Source organism: Dipteris shenzhenensis, chromosome 10, assembly GCF_047967505.1.
Source record: "Dipteris shenzhenensis isolate YYH24624 ecotype China chromosome 10, Dip_SZ_1.0, whole genome shotgun sequence".
Lineage (NCBI taxonomy): Eukaryota > Viridiplantae > Streptophyta > Polypodiopsida > Gleicheniales > Dipteridaceae > Dipteris > Dipteris shenzhenensis.
In genome coordinates this window covers 24,726,241-24,741,023 of record NC_141605.1, presented here as the reverse complement: position 1 = coordinate 24,741,023, position 14,783 = coordinate 24,726,241, and the positions used below count along the sequence as shown (strand labels likewise).

Here is a 14,783-nt window from a genome sequence, read left to right as displayed (position 1 = left end):
GCTAGACGGAGTTGGCACACTGCCAACTAGGCTACATGCAAGTGCGGGAAGGCATCCCATGACTGACCGCACTGAGGGTAGACGGAGCATTTCTCGGGGCAGCCCACTCTTGGGTTGCGAGGCCCGTTTGGAGCCCCAGATGATCCCTGATAGCTCTAGGCCGAACGGAGACCATAGGATTATTGCTCTATTTTACGCCACAGTTCTATCGTGTGGTCGATGGCCTATTTCGGGACCGATCCCCAGTCGACCGTTTTGGGCGGACTGGGTTGGTCACCCAATTGGGTCTAACCAACTACGACTAGTGGCTATATAAGAGTAAGCTCGTCAAGCCCATTTCATCACTGGCTACAGCAACCTTGATTCCTTAGCATCCAGCCTCCGTCCTCTACTGTTTCCAGCTCACCATGAAAGCTTCTTTCACAGGAGCACACGGTTGGGAGGCAGCGCCATCTATTGTATCAGTTCTACAGTAATCAAATTTTTGATTCTCCATACTATATGTTTTTCTCTCTTGCATACGAGATCTTGTTATCTGTTGAGCACAGACGTTGTATTGTTTTCTTACAAATTAAACCTCGAACAGTCTAAGCCATAAAATGCATGTGTCTACCATCTTTGTATATGATAACATTGAGGGGTGTGCTTACAGTTTAAAATTTTGATTAAAAGCAATGTGCAGTTGTAACACACTCTCTATCCATAATTGTCCCATCCTACTTTGTATATTTTGAACTTATGACTATCACGATAAAGATATCAACTTTGTTCCCAACCGGCCCATCATAAGATATAACAAAACTAAATATGTGCATTGCATAGGATACATAGCATGGAGGTAATGACACATTAAGAGTACACTTATGCTAACACCATGCCCTGATAGCCTACAATTCAATCAATAATATAACAATGGTTGGCTTGAAGTTCCGAAGTCAACAAACCCAATGTGAGCTACACAATCAATCAAGAACAATTATGTCTGTCGACTTCAAAGATTGCTCAATGGATTAAAGCAATCACCTTGACTATGGTTCCAATGTTTCAACAACTTTATGCTTGAAACATGGTATTCTCACCTCCTAACCAAACCTAATATTTACATTCTTCATACACCTAATACTTTTGCATTATATGTTGATGATATTCCATTAATAGGCTCTAACATCACAGTAATTGAGCAAACAAAAAAGGAAATATTGCATTTGCAATCAATTTTTTAGGACTTCAAGTGAACCGTAATAGGTCAAAAGGCACATTACAGTTACATGAAACTAAGTTCATTGATGAAATTCTTCATCAATTTAAATTTAGTAGTATTAAGCTATCACACACTCCCATCTTTGTCACTTGCAAAGTGTCTCTTGCAATTTGTCCTACATTTGAAAGTGAAAAACAGTCCATGCAACAATGTCCTTACCGCCGTCAATTGATAGAAAAATTGTGTTACTTAGTGACAAACACAGGCCTTGACATCTGTCACAGTATTAATTTCCTCTCTTGCTTCATGCACAATCCTGGCTACAAACATTGGAAATCACTCATTCACGTCCTTCGCTATCTAAGCTTCGCACGTAATCTTGGCATTCAGTATACATGTCACATCCCTCCTCGTCAACTCACCTCACTCATTGGATGGTCTGAGATTTGGGGGGGGGGCGGGCGAACAGATACTCGACAGTCTACTGCTGGGTTTACTTTTGTGATTGCAGGAGGAGCAGTCACATGGCAATCAAAGAAACAAACTTCAGTGACTATCTTTTGCTGAAGCTGAGTTTGTAGCAGTAGCATTGGCAACTAAAGAAGGTTTATGGATACAAATGTTACCGGAAGAACTGAAGCTACTTCTGAAGTTACCATTACAATCATATTGCGACAAAATGTCTTGCATATATCTCGCAAGCAATCCCAAGCACTCGATGAAGACAAAGCACGTTGATCTAAAGTATCATGGGAATGCATTATGATACGTTATCCTTGTGAAACTTTGAGAGTATAACGCACTGACTGATCGAAAATATCTTTGCAAAATTTCTAAACGCGAAACTTCTTGAAGCCCCTTACAAGTGCGGAGCATAATTGATCCGGTTTCATTCATGAAGCTCTGGCATTCCACTATAAAATGTAGTCAAGATGTCAAGATTTGGCACACTAACAAAAGATTAATTTTTAGAAGAAGCTGCACATAACTTGTGATGAGATTCTAAGGAATTTCCTGTAGGGACACATTTGTTGAATGGCCGGATGCTTCGATACGTTGGAAAAAACGGTTCAGAATGTTTCAACTTATAAAGAATTGGATTGTGCAAGAAATTGGATCCACTCACTCCACACAGAATCAATCTACTTCATGGATGGATAAATAATGTAGAAGATGCCGAAGACGTCGATTGCCAGCCGACTTTGAATTAAAAGCCTGCAACGAGCTAATAATTCAATCTAATGTTCGCTATCCATTTTAGCCCAGACGATGAGCTGCCCCCCGAATTGTGAATCAGCATAGTTGCACGGGCTCAGCGCAAACTGCGAATTAGCAGCCTAAATGGACTGGCTCAATCTCCCTAGCCCGACAGCATGGTAGATCGCGAGGCAGTCACACGGGCTAATGGTTCCGCCTTATGTTCAAACTCCCTTGGAATGCATGGATCGAAGTAAGGTTGCCAAGGCAAACGTGAATTAGCAACCTGCACACGCTAATAGTTGATTCTGATGTTCAATCTCCTCAGCCAGACAGAGTGCAAGATCATGTGAAAGGCATCGTAGCGCTTGGGAGGCTGATTAAGTAAGAAATGCCTCTGCACCTGGCGCACCCTCTCTTGCATCTGATCGTACTTCTCCATAGGCACAGCCCGCAGAATCTTCTTCAACTCGGGTATGTCCTCCTCCATCACTCTTAGAGAGAACGAGTCCCAATCCAGAACGTCGCTGAATGGCAGCACAAAGTTGTTAGCAATCACCACCGGCACACAGTCGTTGTAGATTGCTTCCACTATCCTTGGACTGTTCACTTCGTACCCCCCCGGGCACAGACAGAACTTACTTTTCTTCATGAAATCCTGATACGAATATTCGGGAGGTACATCCCGGAACACCCAAATATCGTCGTCTTTGCCCTCCCAATACTTGTAGAGTATTGGTCTGACTGGCCCATGGTCTCTCCCTGCGAAGAACGCTAGATAAGGGCGCTCTCTACCGGGAGGACCTCCCAGCTCTGCTAGAGTGTATCCTCCTACCAGGTTTATCTCTGGTAAACTTGCATCTTTGAACGGCACAAAGCCTTCCGATTTGTTTGCATTGCAGAGAAGGCGAATTGAGTGCTTTTCAAGATGTGGACGAGCTCTTGAAACATGGGGGCCCTGAGAGGTTATTATAAAAGTTTAGAGATTAGACAAGCCTAAACTTGCTAAACTGTTATGGAACCGAAAATTTCGCGTAATGGAAGAAGCAAAGGGAGCAGAACTTACCCAATCATGACAGGAAAGCATAAAATGATCAGCTCCTTCACTACGATTCCAAAACCGATATCTGCTTGCTATGACGTCGACGTAGTCCCCCACGAATTGAAGCAATGGATTCATGTCTCTGGAGGGCGGTGTGTAGAGATACGTGACCATCATGGAAACACTAAAAGGCAGGAAGAAGACATGAGCTTTGTTAGGGTCGTTCGTTACGAAGCGATTGCTTTCTTGAAGCTCTTGAATGAAGCGGCCTTCCACCGAGTAAATCTCTTTGCAGGGTCCAGTGTGCACGAGAGGCTGTGCTCCTTCCGGGTATACGAAGATTCTGAATCGCTTCTCCATTTCAAGATAGCTCCTGAGACGTTCGGACTGCTATTAGAATGTTGAATCCATGCAGGAAGGCAGAAGAAGAGCCCGGTGCACACGAGTCTCGTGGAAATGATCGTGCGAAAACTGTAGAAGGGTTTCATTGAAGAGGCGGGAGAAAGATCCGAAGACATACTGGCGAAAAATAGCCGCACTTCTGTAAGCGGCTCCGGACGGAAGATAATCTCCCTTCTCTTGTGCTTGCAATGCCTGCGTCGCATTCTTCTCCAATATTATTTTTCTTAGGACTCTCCGAACGTATCTGAGGCTCGCTTCCACCCTCCGTAATCCGAGACTCTAATGAAAAAATTAAACGAAGAGGGTTCAGGGCACATGCTTAGGCAGGGGTTGCATGCGCAAGTTGTAGAGTTCAATCAGAACACAACCCGTGCTCCAAATAAATCTACGATTTCGAATTAGAATTTAGTTGGGAAAATATAATGCGGGGACAGAGGATGATAAAATCCGGAAGCGAGTGAGCAATTTAGAGGCGGGGGAGAGTGAGTACCTGAGCGGGAAGCGGAAATGGTGGAGGGGGGGAATGGCGAGGTAAGGATTGAGGGGGGCGAGGGACGAAGGAGGGGAGGAGGAGGAGGTGCCAAGGCGTATGAGGATGGAAGGAAACAAGGAAGGTAGACAGGAGGAGGAGGAGGAGGAGGAGAAAGATGAAGCAGGCAGCATGGTAGACATTTCGCAGAGGAAACATAGCCTCACAGAGCAAGAAGCTACAAAACCACTGAAGCTGAAGGCAAGATCGCGTAAGATAAAATGCCCACCATCGACGCCATCCAGCCTGTCCACGTAGCACATCTCGCCCCCATCAACGCCAGACAAACTATCCACGTGGCGCCCATGCGAACGTGGAGCCTCGTACCGAATCGCCCGCACATCGACCGCATTCATTCTGCCACGTGGCAGCATCCACGACATCCAGCTTAGCCACGTAACTTCGATGCCATCCCTGTCGCACGTGTTAGGGATCCTCTCCCACGTGCCACATCAACTGCTTCCTTCAAGAACATTGCCTCGGAGGCAGTTTTTTTTGTAAAAGCTTTCCGAAGCCGTTACCCCAAATGGCCAGCCTGTCTAACTTACTCCTAGGCCTTCTCTTTTTTGTTTAAAACTTCTCCCTCCCATATACATCTTGATCTTCCTCCTCGTACATTTCCCTCCATCCCCTACGACCTTATCGTGCTTTTACGTGTGCTTCTATCCCAACACATTGCCTCAATCCCACCACCAACCTCCTTGAGATTCAACCCTCATCACAAAAAGTCACACATGGGTGCACATAAAGTAAGGTAGAAGTGGAACACATTATGATGTCTTAATGCTCAAAGATCAAAGAAGTAGAATAAACAAGGAGGCTACGAGGAATGCTGGGTTAGGTAAGGAGAATCATTTCAATGATGCATACAAGGTCCTCTCACAATATTCAAGGTTGGCAATGCAAGGTGATGGTCTAAAACCTGAGGGGTCGCTGTGGCAAATTGAAGCAGAAAGGTTTCCTGTCTTTGATTAGGAGAATTGATCCGCAGTTTGTTTTGTTGCAAGAAATAAAATGTGGGGTGAACGATACATTTTGGTTTGGCTATCAAAGAACGGGTTTTGAAGTTTTTAGCAATTGCCCGCATCATGGAAGAGGTGGTGCAGCATTTTTTGTCAATAAGGGGTGGAAGCCTCACCAAGTTTGTAAGGATGATGAGGGTAGTCTTATGGCAGTGTCAGTGAGCCAAGATGGACTTAAAATAGTGCTTGTGAGCATTGTATGCCTCAAACTCCTCACTTTAGATAGCGGGTAGGTGGAACTTCCCCAGGCATTGGATGACCCTAGGTGGCTACTTGTCAGTGTGACTAGAACTACACAGAGAGAGAAGATGACCACTCTTCCTCCTCCCCCCCATGACTAGGGCTGAGAGAGATGCCTGGAACAACCTCACATTGAGTAAGGGGCTCATTCACCATAGGGCGCTAGTATCTAGTGGGTTGGATGCCTTTACCTAGAACAACTATCACAAGGGAGAGGACTGTTGAGCAAGAAGGTTGGAAATAATTTATGCCACTAATGAAGGGTGGTGGATGAGAGGAACGTTGATAGGTGAATGCTGTGACCAAACTAGTCTATCAGACCATGTGTCAATTTTGTGGAGCTTCAATACACCTCTAGCAGTAGCTAGAAGGTCAAAAGACAGTCCCTACAAGTTCAATAAGGTGCTCCCAGCCTCTAAAGGGCTCTATGCAAAAATGAGAAGACTATGGGAAGAGCATGATCTAGATTGTGCTGACTTGTGCAAGAAGTGGGATGCAACGATTAGGCGTGTCCACCTAAGAGCCGTGAGATTGACAAAAAGGTCAGGATGCAAAGAAAAGATCTCATGAATCCTTATTTTTGTTGGTAAGAAAGTCTGTGCGAGCGGCTTTGGATGCAGCCCCCAGATACCCAATCTTGTCAACCTTAATGGTTGATGTGGAGACGCCCATGCAAACTATTGAGCTAGAGGATGTTGGGCTAGCAAGGATTGAATGCCAATAGCTACAGCTAGCAGCAGAGCAACTACCCCTCTAAACTCTTCTTTTAATCAGTGAAAAGGAAACATGAAAGGGAGTCAATTAATCACATGATGGATGGGAAAAACAATTTTAAGACCGACTTTTGATATGTCAATACAAGACACGGGCTGCTTTTCAACACCGATATTGATGCTAAATACAAATATTTTTTTTAAGAATAAGTGAAAAGTGTCGGAATGTACATTGGCATATACGTCGTAAAGAAAGCATCGGTGTGGGCATCGGTAAGTGATAACATCAGTGTTGGTATGGGCATCAGTATTACCGTCCGTATATACTGACATTGGAGTGTCGGTATAGGCGTCGGTATATATCAACATTTTAAGAGAAGTTAAAAAAATTGTGGGCCAGAACGGGGCTTTTTTCAGTCCCATCCTGTCCCACAAAATATTTTTCCATTAGAATCATGATTAAATGTTACAAAAGAGGTGTACAAAATCATGTTACAATGTTACCAAAAAGGTCTACAAAATGGCAAAAGTAGTGCCAAAGTTGAGAATGGCAAATCTGCCAAAGTAATGCGCTACAAAATGGCAAAAGTTCCAAACTCCAAAATGGCAAATCTGTCAAAGTAATGTGCTACAAGGGCAAAAGTGCTGAATTTTACTATCCTACTATTGCTCCTCGCCCTCCTCGTCCTCCTTGCCCTTCTCACCCTCGACCTCTCTGCATAGGCTTGATCACTCACGTCCTCTTCTGCAAGACTCTCCGCTCCTTCTTCCGATCCAGTCTCTAAGTCCAGGGTCTCCAGATGGGTTGAACATGCCTCCCTAAGAATGAAACAAGTTAGAAAATATAAGAGTGTCGATTGTAAGACAACAGTGATACTCAAATAATGATGATGAGGGCTAAAGTACACTCACATGACATGCCTCGACCTTCCGCCAATCAGTGCAAATTCCTTCGTCCTCCTTCTCCTTAGAGAACCAAGGGTAGGCTCCAATCTTGAATGCCCTTCGTCTTTTGGAGGCCTACCAATCATAGATTCATGTGGATTCGAATTCAAGGATTTAGATATGAATGATAAAAAAATTGAACGACTGAACATATTAGATATTCAGTAGTATGTATAGAGCTTTAATTCCTTTCTTTTGTTCGAGGCTACTTCATTTTTAATAGATAAATATATACTTACCACCCATGCCCCATTGCCAAATCTGCGACCACTTTCGAGGTGCAAAGGACCTACGGTCTCCAAGGGTCTCCTCGTCGCCGTCCGCTGAGTTGCGAGCACATCTGGATTATCCTTGAAGTATTCTTCCAATCTTTTGGGTCTGCCCACCCTAGCTTGGGCCTACTTAACTTAACATCCTTCCTTAAGTCGTATCTACAGGACTTTAGGAGCTCCCCCATGTGTGTAAGCATGACCTCGCTCAAATTCATACCCTTCAGGGTTGGGAAATTTTCTCTTTAGGGAATCTCTCTTTGGCATCCTTGGCTCTATTGTCCTGCTGATTCCAAGGTTTGAATATATCCTTGGGGAAGTGTGTGCTCATCAACCTCCTTATGTAGCTTAGACCTACCTCTCAACCTGGTCCTCTACAACTTTCACAATCTATTTACTTCGTAGGATAGGTTCTCAGGCAAAACATAGTCCAAAGGATGCACAGTGGATGGAGTAGCAGAGCCAGAGCATAGAAGCCAGAGCATAGAGTGGAACTAGTAGAGGTAGAGCAAGGGGTGGAGCGAGCACTTAAGGAGTGAGGAGTAGGGGAGCGAGTGGTGTGGGGGATGCAGCATTTGTGAGAGGGGAGAGTAAGGGACCAGACTATAACTATTTCTCATGAATAGGAGGAGACCTAGAGCACTAGGAGTGTGCAGACTCATCTATATCTCCCATGCCACCATAGTAGCCTCATCCCTTACTACTCTTTCTGGACTTACGATGGTGATGCCCAGGTGATGATCCCTTGAAAGGGGCAAGAGGGGATGGTTATCGAGAGTAGGAAAAGCCGTTGATGTCCATGATCTACCCCGAAGGGGTGCAGGAGAGGGAACAGTCGAGGTCCTCTAGAATAGAAGAGAAAAAAATCTCTTTGCCTCCGAGTCGCTCATGGCTACTGCAAAGTCATCAGGACTCTTGACAAAGCCATGGGTTGCTAGCAAAGGAGTCCCCCGAGGGATAGGCCCCTGAGTGGTAGGTCCTTGAGGAGTCGACTAAGTGGAATCAAAGTCATCTAGAGAGTAGAGCCCTTGAGTTGTCCTCCTACGAGGAGTCCCATGATTACCGAGAGTCCGCTCTCTGAATGTGCGGCTCTGAATGTGCGATGTGATGACGAGGTGATGACATGTCTAATTTCATGGGATTGGACAAATGCAAACAAAGAATAAGAAGAGAAGAGTACAAGAGAAGAGATTAAGAGTAGGAAGAGAAAAGAATAAGAGTAGGAAGAGAAGACAAGAGAATAAGAGTAGGAAGAGAAGGGAGAAAGAAGGAGAGAAGAGAATAAGAGTAGGAAGAGAAGATAATAAGAGTAGGAAGAGAAGAGAGAATAAGAGTAGGAAGAGAAGGGAGAAAGAAGGAGAGAAGAGAATAAGAGTAGGAAGAGAAGATAATAAGAGTAGGAAGAGAAGAGAGAATAAGAGTGGAAAGAGAAGAGAATAAGAGTGGGAAGAGAAGAGAGAAGGAAGGAAGAGAAGAGAATAAGAGTAGGAAGAGGAGAGAAAGAAGGAGAGAAAGCTGAAGAGAGGAGAGGAGAGAAAGAGAGTAAGAGTGAAAGAGAGAAAGAAAGAAACAATGAGGGAAAAAGAGAGAGAACGAGGGAAAGAAGAGAGAAAAGAGAAGAGGGAGAGAAGAGAGGAGAGAAAGAGGAAGAGCTTAGGGAGGAGACAGGAACAAGAACAGAATAAGAGGAGGAAGAGAGGAGAGAAGGAGAAAAGCAAAAGAGAAGAGAATGAGAATGGAAATAAGAGAAAGAGAATAAGAGGAGGAAGAAGAGAAAGAGACGAGAGAATAAGAAGAGAATAAGAGAGGAGAGAAAGAAGAAGAGAGGAGGGAGAGAAGAGAGGAGAGAAGAGAGTAGAGAAAGAAGAAGAGAAAGAGAGGAGAGGATAAGAGAGGAGGGAAACAAGAGAGGAGAGAAATAAGAAGAGAGGAGGGAGAGAGGAGAGGAGAGAAGAGATGAGAGAAAAAAGAAGAGAGGAGAGAAGATAGGAGGGAGAGAAAAGAGGAGAGAAAGAAGAAGATAAAGACAAGAGAGAATAAGAGAAAGAAGAGTAGGAGAGAAGAGAGAAAGAAGGAAGAGACGAGAGCAGGAAACAAACAGATAAAGAAGGAAGAGAAGAGAATAAGAGTAGGAAAAGAATCTAGAGAAAGAAGGAGAAAAGTAGAAGAGAAGAGAATAAGAGTAGGAAGAAGAGAAAGAGCATTATTACTGTTGATTAGTGTACCAACCATATCACATTATGATGCAATGCAACTTGGGGTTGTCACTCATAAATATGTAAGCATAGCATGTGGGTTCAACAAGAGTTTTTTTAATCCTTTTTTTACACATTTTTCACATATAGAAGGGTATCATATAAAGGGATTTGTTTTATTCTCAATAAATTTATAGATAAGGGATTTCGTAAATAGGCCTTGAACACACATGATATCTAGGGTTTATAAATAGTGACCCTCAAAGCAATTTAACAATCATCAAACTTGATCAGTATTTGGGTGTAAAGCTTCATCTAGCCTAGCAACATGCTTTCTAAGGTGTACTATATTCAAATACTCACCCCTATGAAGGCCACCAAAATTATTCTTGTTGATAGTGATACATGATCTTGCCAATTTCTCTTGATATAGAATCACCAGCTGATGTCTTGAGAACCAATTACAGTGGCTCCCCATGTCCATTTCATGAGTCCTCAAAAGTTGACTCTAAGGTATTCATGTGCTCCATGATCAAGTTACCTACTTCGTTGCTATGGATATTTTCTAGATCTATTAGGTAGCTGTACTGTGCATCACAAGTCCTCATGTGATTCAAGTAATTTATTCTTTGTTTGTCCCACTCTCACACCCACTACATATGTCTGCATATGACCTTTTCTTTGGATACCAATTGATGCACTAGGTATGTTAAACTTGTGTTTCCACTGGAATAAGTTCAACTATTGTACAAGGAGGAGATTGCTACCACTGTTGATAAGACAGGCATAGATTGTGTTGATGTTTAGTCAGACATTTGGTTTTTCATATGAATTTTGACATATGGACATGTTTTAAGATATTTAAATTGTTTGGTGTTCTATTTGTCATAAGGATTTCCCATTTACTACATATTTCACTTGGAGCTCATTTGGTTTCTTGGTTAAAATATAAATAATAATATCTTTCACTTTCATTTGGTTTGAATTAAATTTCTATACCATCAATGATGATGAAATCTTAGGGTGAATTTTTGGATGTAAAATATTTCTTGCAACCTACAAATAAATATTCATAATCTATCATGTGTTTTGAAGATCATATTGATGTGTAGTCAAGTATAAAAACATAAGTATATGTATCTAATGCATCTTAAAAAGTTGCATTACATAAATTTGTGCCCCTTTTTAGAATCAATTGTTTTTGGAGATGGACCTATGAGAAAGTAAATTACTTTTAAATATTGACCAATAATCCTAGGATTTCGAAGAGAATCTTTTTTTGAGAAGCCATGCAATGTTCTCACTTCATCCGCAATAGTGTTATTTAGGAACGCATTCTCAAGGAAGCATCAAACTCTACAACAAATCATGTCCTCGCAATTCGTAGAATCTATTACTAGCCGGTGCCATAGCTACAAAGGCATCAAGAAATCATCAAGCAAGGATCAACCATAGCTTGAAGAATCAAAGCCACACCAACAAGCAACTCAACATGAGCATTACCACATGACTCCAAATAGTAATAACACTAAGAATGTGACTTTATTTGGTTGTATGCATTCCTGCCTCATTCTCTCAAAAAATTCTCAGTAGCTTCATGCTCTAGCTCAGCAAATTCACCAACCTCATCTCATAAAGAGGAGGTTGAGGCTCTGATGAGATGATGCTTGAACCCTATCACTATTAACTATTGCAGCTCCCACCGCCTGATTAGCATTAGGCAACTCATTCATGAAATTGATCCATTGGATAATGAATGATGCTTGCCCTTGGTCCTTCTCACCTGCAACAGAGTTCTGACCCTTCTTTAAAGCACAAACTATAGTTTTACCAGAACCAGAGAAGAGGTCCAAGATGAAGTCATTCTCAAAAGAGAATAAGTCTATCATCTCATTAATCAACCTTTGGGGCTTCTAATATGGGTTCACTATATGATGGGATGTGTCTAAGAAATGCAATTTTCTTGTCACCGCAGGATGCTTAAATACATTTTGAACATTCTTTTTTCTACAATGCATCCCAACCTTTCTCTTCTCAGAGGCAAAGAAATACCCAATTGTCATCATCTCAAAACAACTCACCATCCTTTCTCCTGGTACATGGGTGAGATTTGCTTTATACCTATAGAAACCAGCCATAAAAATAAATCTTTTGCAACACATATATAATAAATGCTAAAGTTTAGAAAACATTATAGAAAGCTATTGTAGGGATAAGGATGCTTACTAGCACATTGATTCAAGTGGATGTGTTTCTGGCATGAGGACCTTTGCGACACTTTGGAATCCGGAATCAAATTGAATAAAGCCCGTGAACAATTTAAGCAAAACATCATTTGTTCCTGCATTTTCATATAATTCTTGTGCCTGTTTTTGCCAAGACACATGTGTTAACATCCTTAATAAATCAATATCTTAGAGAAATACTTCAACAATAAAGTTTCATGAAAACTTTGGAAAATACTCACTCGTAAAACTCATTTTCCATTTCATCAAGTGAGAGCTCCTTGCCCATAACACAGGATAAAATAGAAGTTATCACCTTATCATCATCAATCCTTGCATTGACTTCCAAGGAGTTATTTTCATATGATCAGGAACCAACTTCAAAGATACATCAACCTTTTTATCTTTCCCTTTGTAGGACATCACCTCATTGGATAGCCTTTTTTCGACCTTTCAATTCTTTAATGTCCCAAAGGGTAAAGATTTGATCCACTAAATCCCAAATTGGATCATTTATAAATCCCAATTGGAAGAAATTATTATATTTTCATAAGGCATTAGAAGCCTCACTTTCATCAAGTACCAGTCTAGTTTCAAAACATCAAATTTTCCTCAATTCAATGGAAGGGGGTACCATGCTCTGCAATCCACTCCACATACTCACTTTGAAAGAATCTAATCCGTTGAATGAACGTCATAGTCAATCTATAGTCATTGCTAATGTAATGGTCCCATGCTAAGAGCTTTGCCTCCACTGAATTATGACCTGCACATATCTTACATTCACAGTTCTTAAAATATGGGGAGTCAGGAAACTCAAGTACTAGCTCTCTCTTGGCTTGTGCAGAATGACCACCACCAATGCAATAGTAGTCATATTGGTCCACTTAACAAGCATCAAAGTCACATTTTGTTGGACTTTGTGCAAGATGAAGCATTACAAGTAATGGAAGAACATTAGCAAATGGATTGATCTTCATCCTAGTCTTTAGGTTATGGACATGCAAAGGATGAGGTGCACAAATTTTTAATACTCTTGTTCTAGTGTCATCATCAATAACAGGTCAGTGAAGCTTATTGATATGTATGTAATAATTCTTGACATCTGACACAAGATGTTCTCTTTGAATTTTTTCCCTTATTCTATTTTGTTTGGAGTCTACAGCTCCAAATCCCAAAGCAACACCAAGGACCTTTGTGACAGACACATCTTCACCATATTGCGCATGTTTTTTCTTGCCATCCTTCTTTGTCTCAGGTCTTCCAAATTTTACAGTGGATATTTGCCTTTGAGCAGCATGCGAGGACTTGGTTGCAATATCTTCATCTAGATGTCTTGATTGTTGGAGTTGTAAATCCGACACTTGCTTAGGTTGAGAGAGAGTAAAAGTGATATGCTTCAGTAGCTCAGTGATAATGCTTTTGTTGTCTTTGATACATTAACTTACTGCTCTTGAAAACTCCATAGGTGTAGAAACATCTTCACCAAAAAGAGATTCCATAATAACAACATCACATACCTTCCCTTTATTTGTAAGACTAAAGTGTGGAGTATCAGTGTCATCCTCATCATACCAAGAACTAGTAAGAACACCCAAGGGTTTTGGTGTACCAAACTCAGTAATGCCTTTATTTCTTGAGATGATTAAGACTGCTCTAGTACCTGATACCTATTTTGTTAGTGACCACTGTTGATTCGCGTAAAATACTTTGCTTCATCTGAAATATCCTCTGCTTCAATCCTGATAGCAAACTCCTGGCTTATACTCTTTCCCATGTCCCTGTGAGGAGAAGATGCTTCTAAGGAAAATTGCCTTTTTTATCTCTTATTTTTAGGTAAAGAAGACATTTCCTCTTGCGAATCGTATTGTGGGCTAATTTGATGTGCACCATTCTTCTTGGGAGGAGGTGTTAGAGCTGCCTCAACTTAGCCTTGCCTACTGCCTCCTTTGTCCTTGAGCCTTTCCTCTCCCAATAAGAGGCGACTCAATGTCCTTGCCCTCCTTTTGGGCCCTTTCCTTCATACCCTTTCCACCAATTGGTGAGTCAAACTCATCGTGATGCTGCCTTCCTTGATCAGATTTTTGAGAATATGTACGCTTTGTTGGAACTGAACTGTCTCGTTCTAGTGATTCATCTTTATTCCTAGTAATTGGAGGCTTTTTCAATTTGAACTTGAGAGAAGGTTGTTGGCTGCATAAAGAATTAGTAGCATGGGTCAAAGGAAGGAATACCAATACATTAAAAAAGAAGCCATCAAGCATTTTCTAACAATTTATGGAAAGCAAGACCCAGCTCGATGATGTTAGCAAATAAAGTCATAACTTAGGATAGAACTCAATAACATCATCAAGTTTTGTCATAATTTATGACGAATATCGATAAGATCATCGTTTTTTATCGTAACATATGAAAAAACTTGATAACATCATCAAGTTTTATCATAATTTATGACGAATCTCGATAACATCATCGTTTTTTATCATAACATATGACAAAACTTGATAACATCATCGAGTTTGATGAAAGATTTATTAACACAGCATGATAAGAGTACTTGGCCATGCTCTTGGAAAGAAAACAAAAAATCTTTGCCTTTGTTCTTCTTCAGCAACAGCAGCAAAATGAAATTTGTTTGTCTTTGTTCTTACGAGATAGGAAGCCTGTGTATGGAAGAAGGTAGCATCTATGAGGTAGGGGATTTGAGATAGATTAGGAGATGTAAATGGAGTTTGAGAGAAATAAGGCAAGTTTTAAGACAAGAAATCAAGATTGGAAGATCGTAGGTCACTCTCTTAGAAAG

At 41.5% G+C, this 14,783-nt stretch overlaps 1 protein-coding gene across 1 annotated transcript; it reads right to left on the bottom strand.

Moving 5' to 3' along the window:
• Positions 1-2,693: 2,693 nt before the first annotated feature.
• Positions 2,694-4,112, bottom strand: LOC147897601 (putative glycosyltransferase At5g03795). Its single transcript, XM_087380732.1, has 3 exons — positions 3,961-4,112; positions 3,465-3,813; positions 2,694-3,356 (listed from the first exon to the last, which is right to left on the bottom strand). Exons 2-3 carry the CDS (start codon positions 3,798-3,800, stop codon positions 2,694-2,696), a joined length of 999 nt encoding a protein of 332 aa, XP_087236858.1. The 5' UTR covers positions 3,801-3,813; positions 3,961-4,112.
• Between the last annotated feature and the right edge of the window lie 10,671 nt (positions 4,113-14,783).

Bases quoted from the DNA above. Each gene is read 5' to 3' on its own strand.
- LOC147897601 (XM_087380732.1), bottom strand. From the start codon at position 3,800: ATGGAGAAGCGATTCAGAATCTTCGTATACCCGGAAGGAGCACAGCCT. The intron at 3,357-3,464 runs GTAAGTTCTGCT...ATAACCTCTCAG, and splicing joins TGCTTTCCTGTCATGATTGG to GGCCCCCATGTTTCAAGAGC.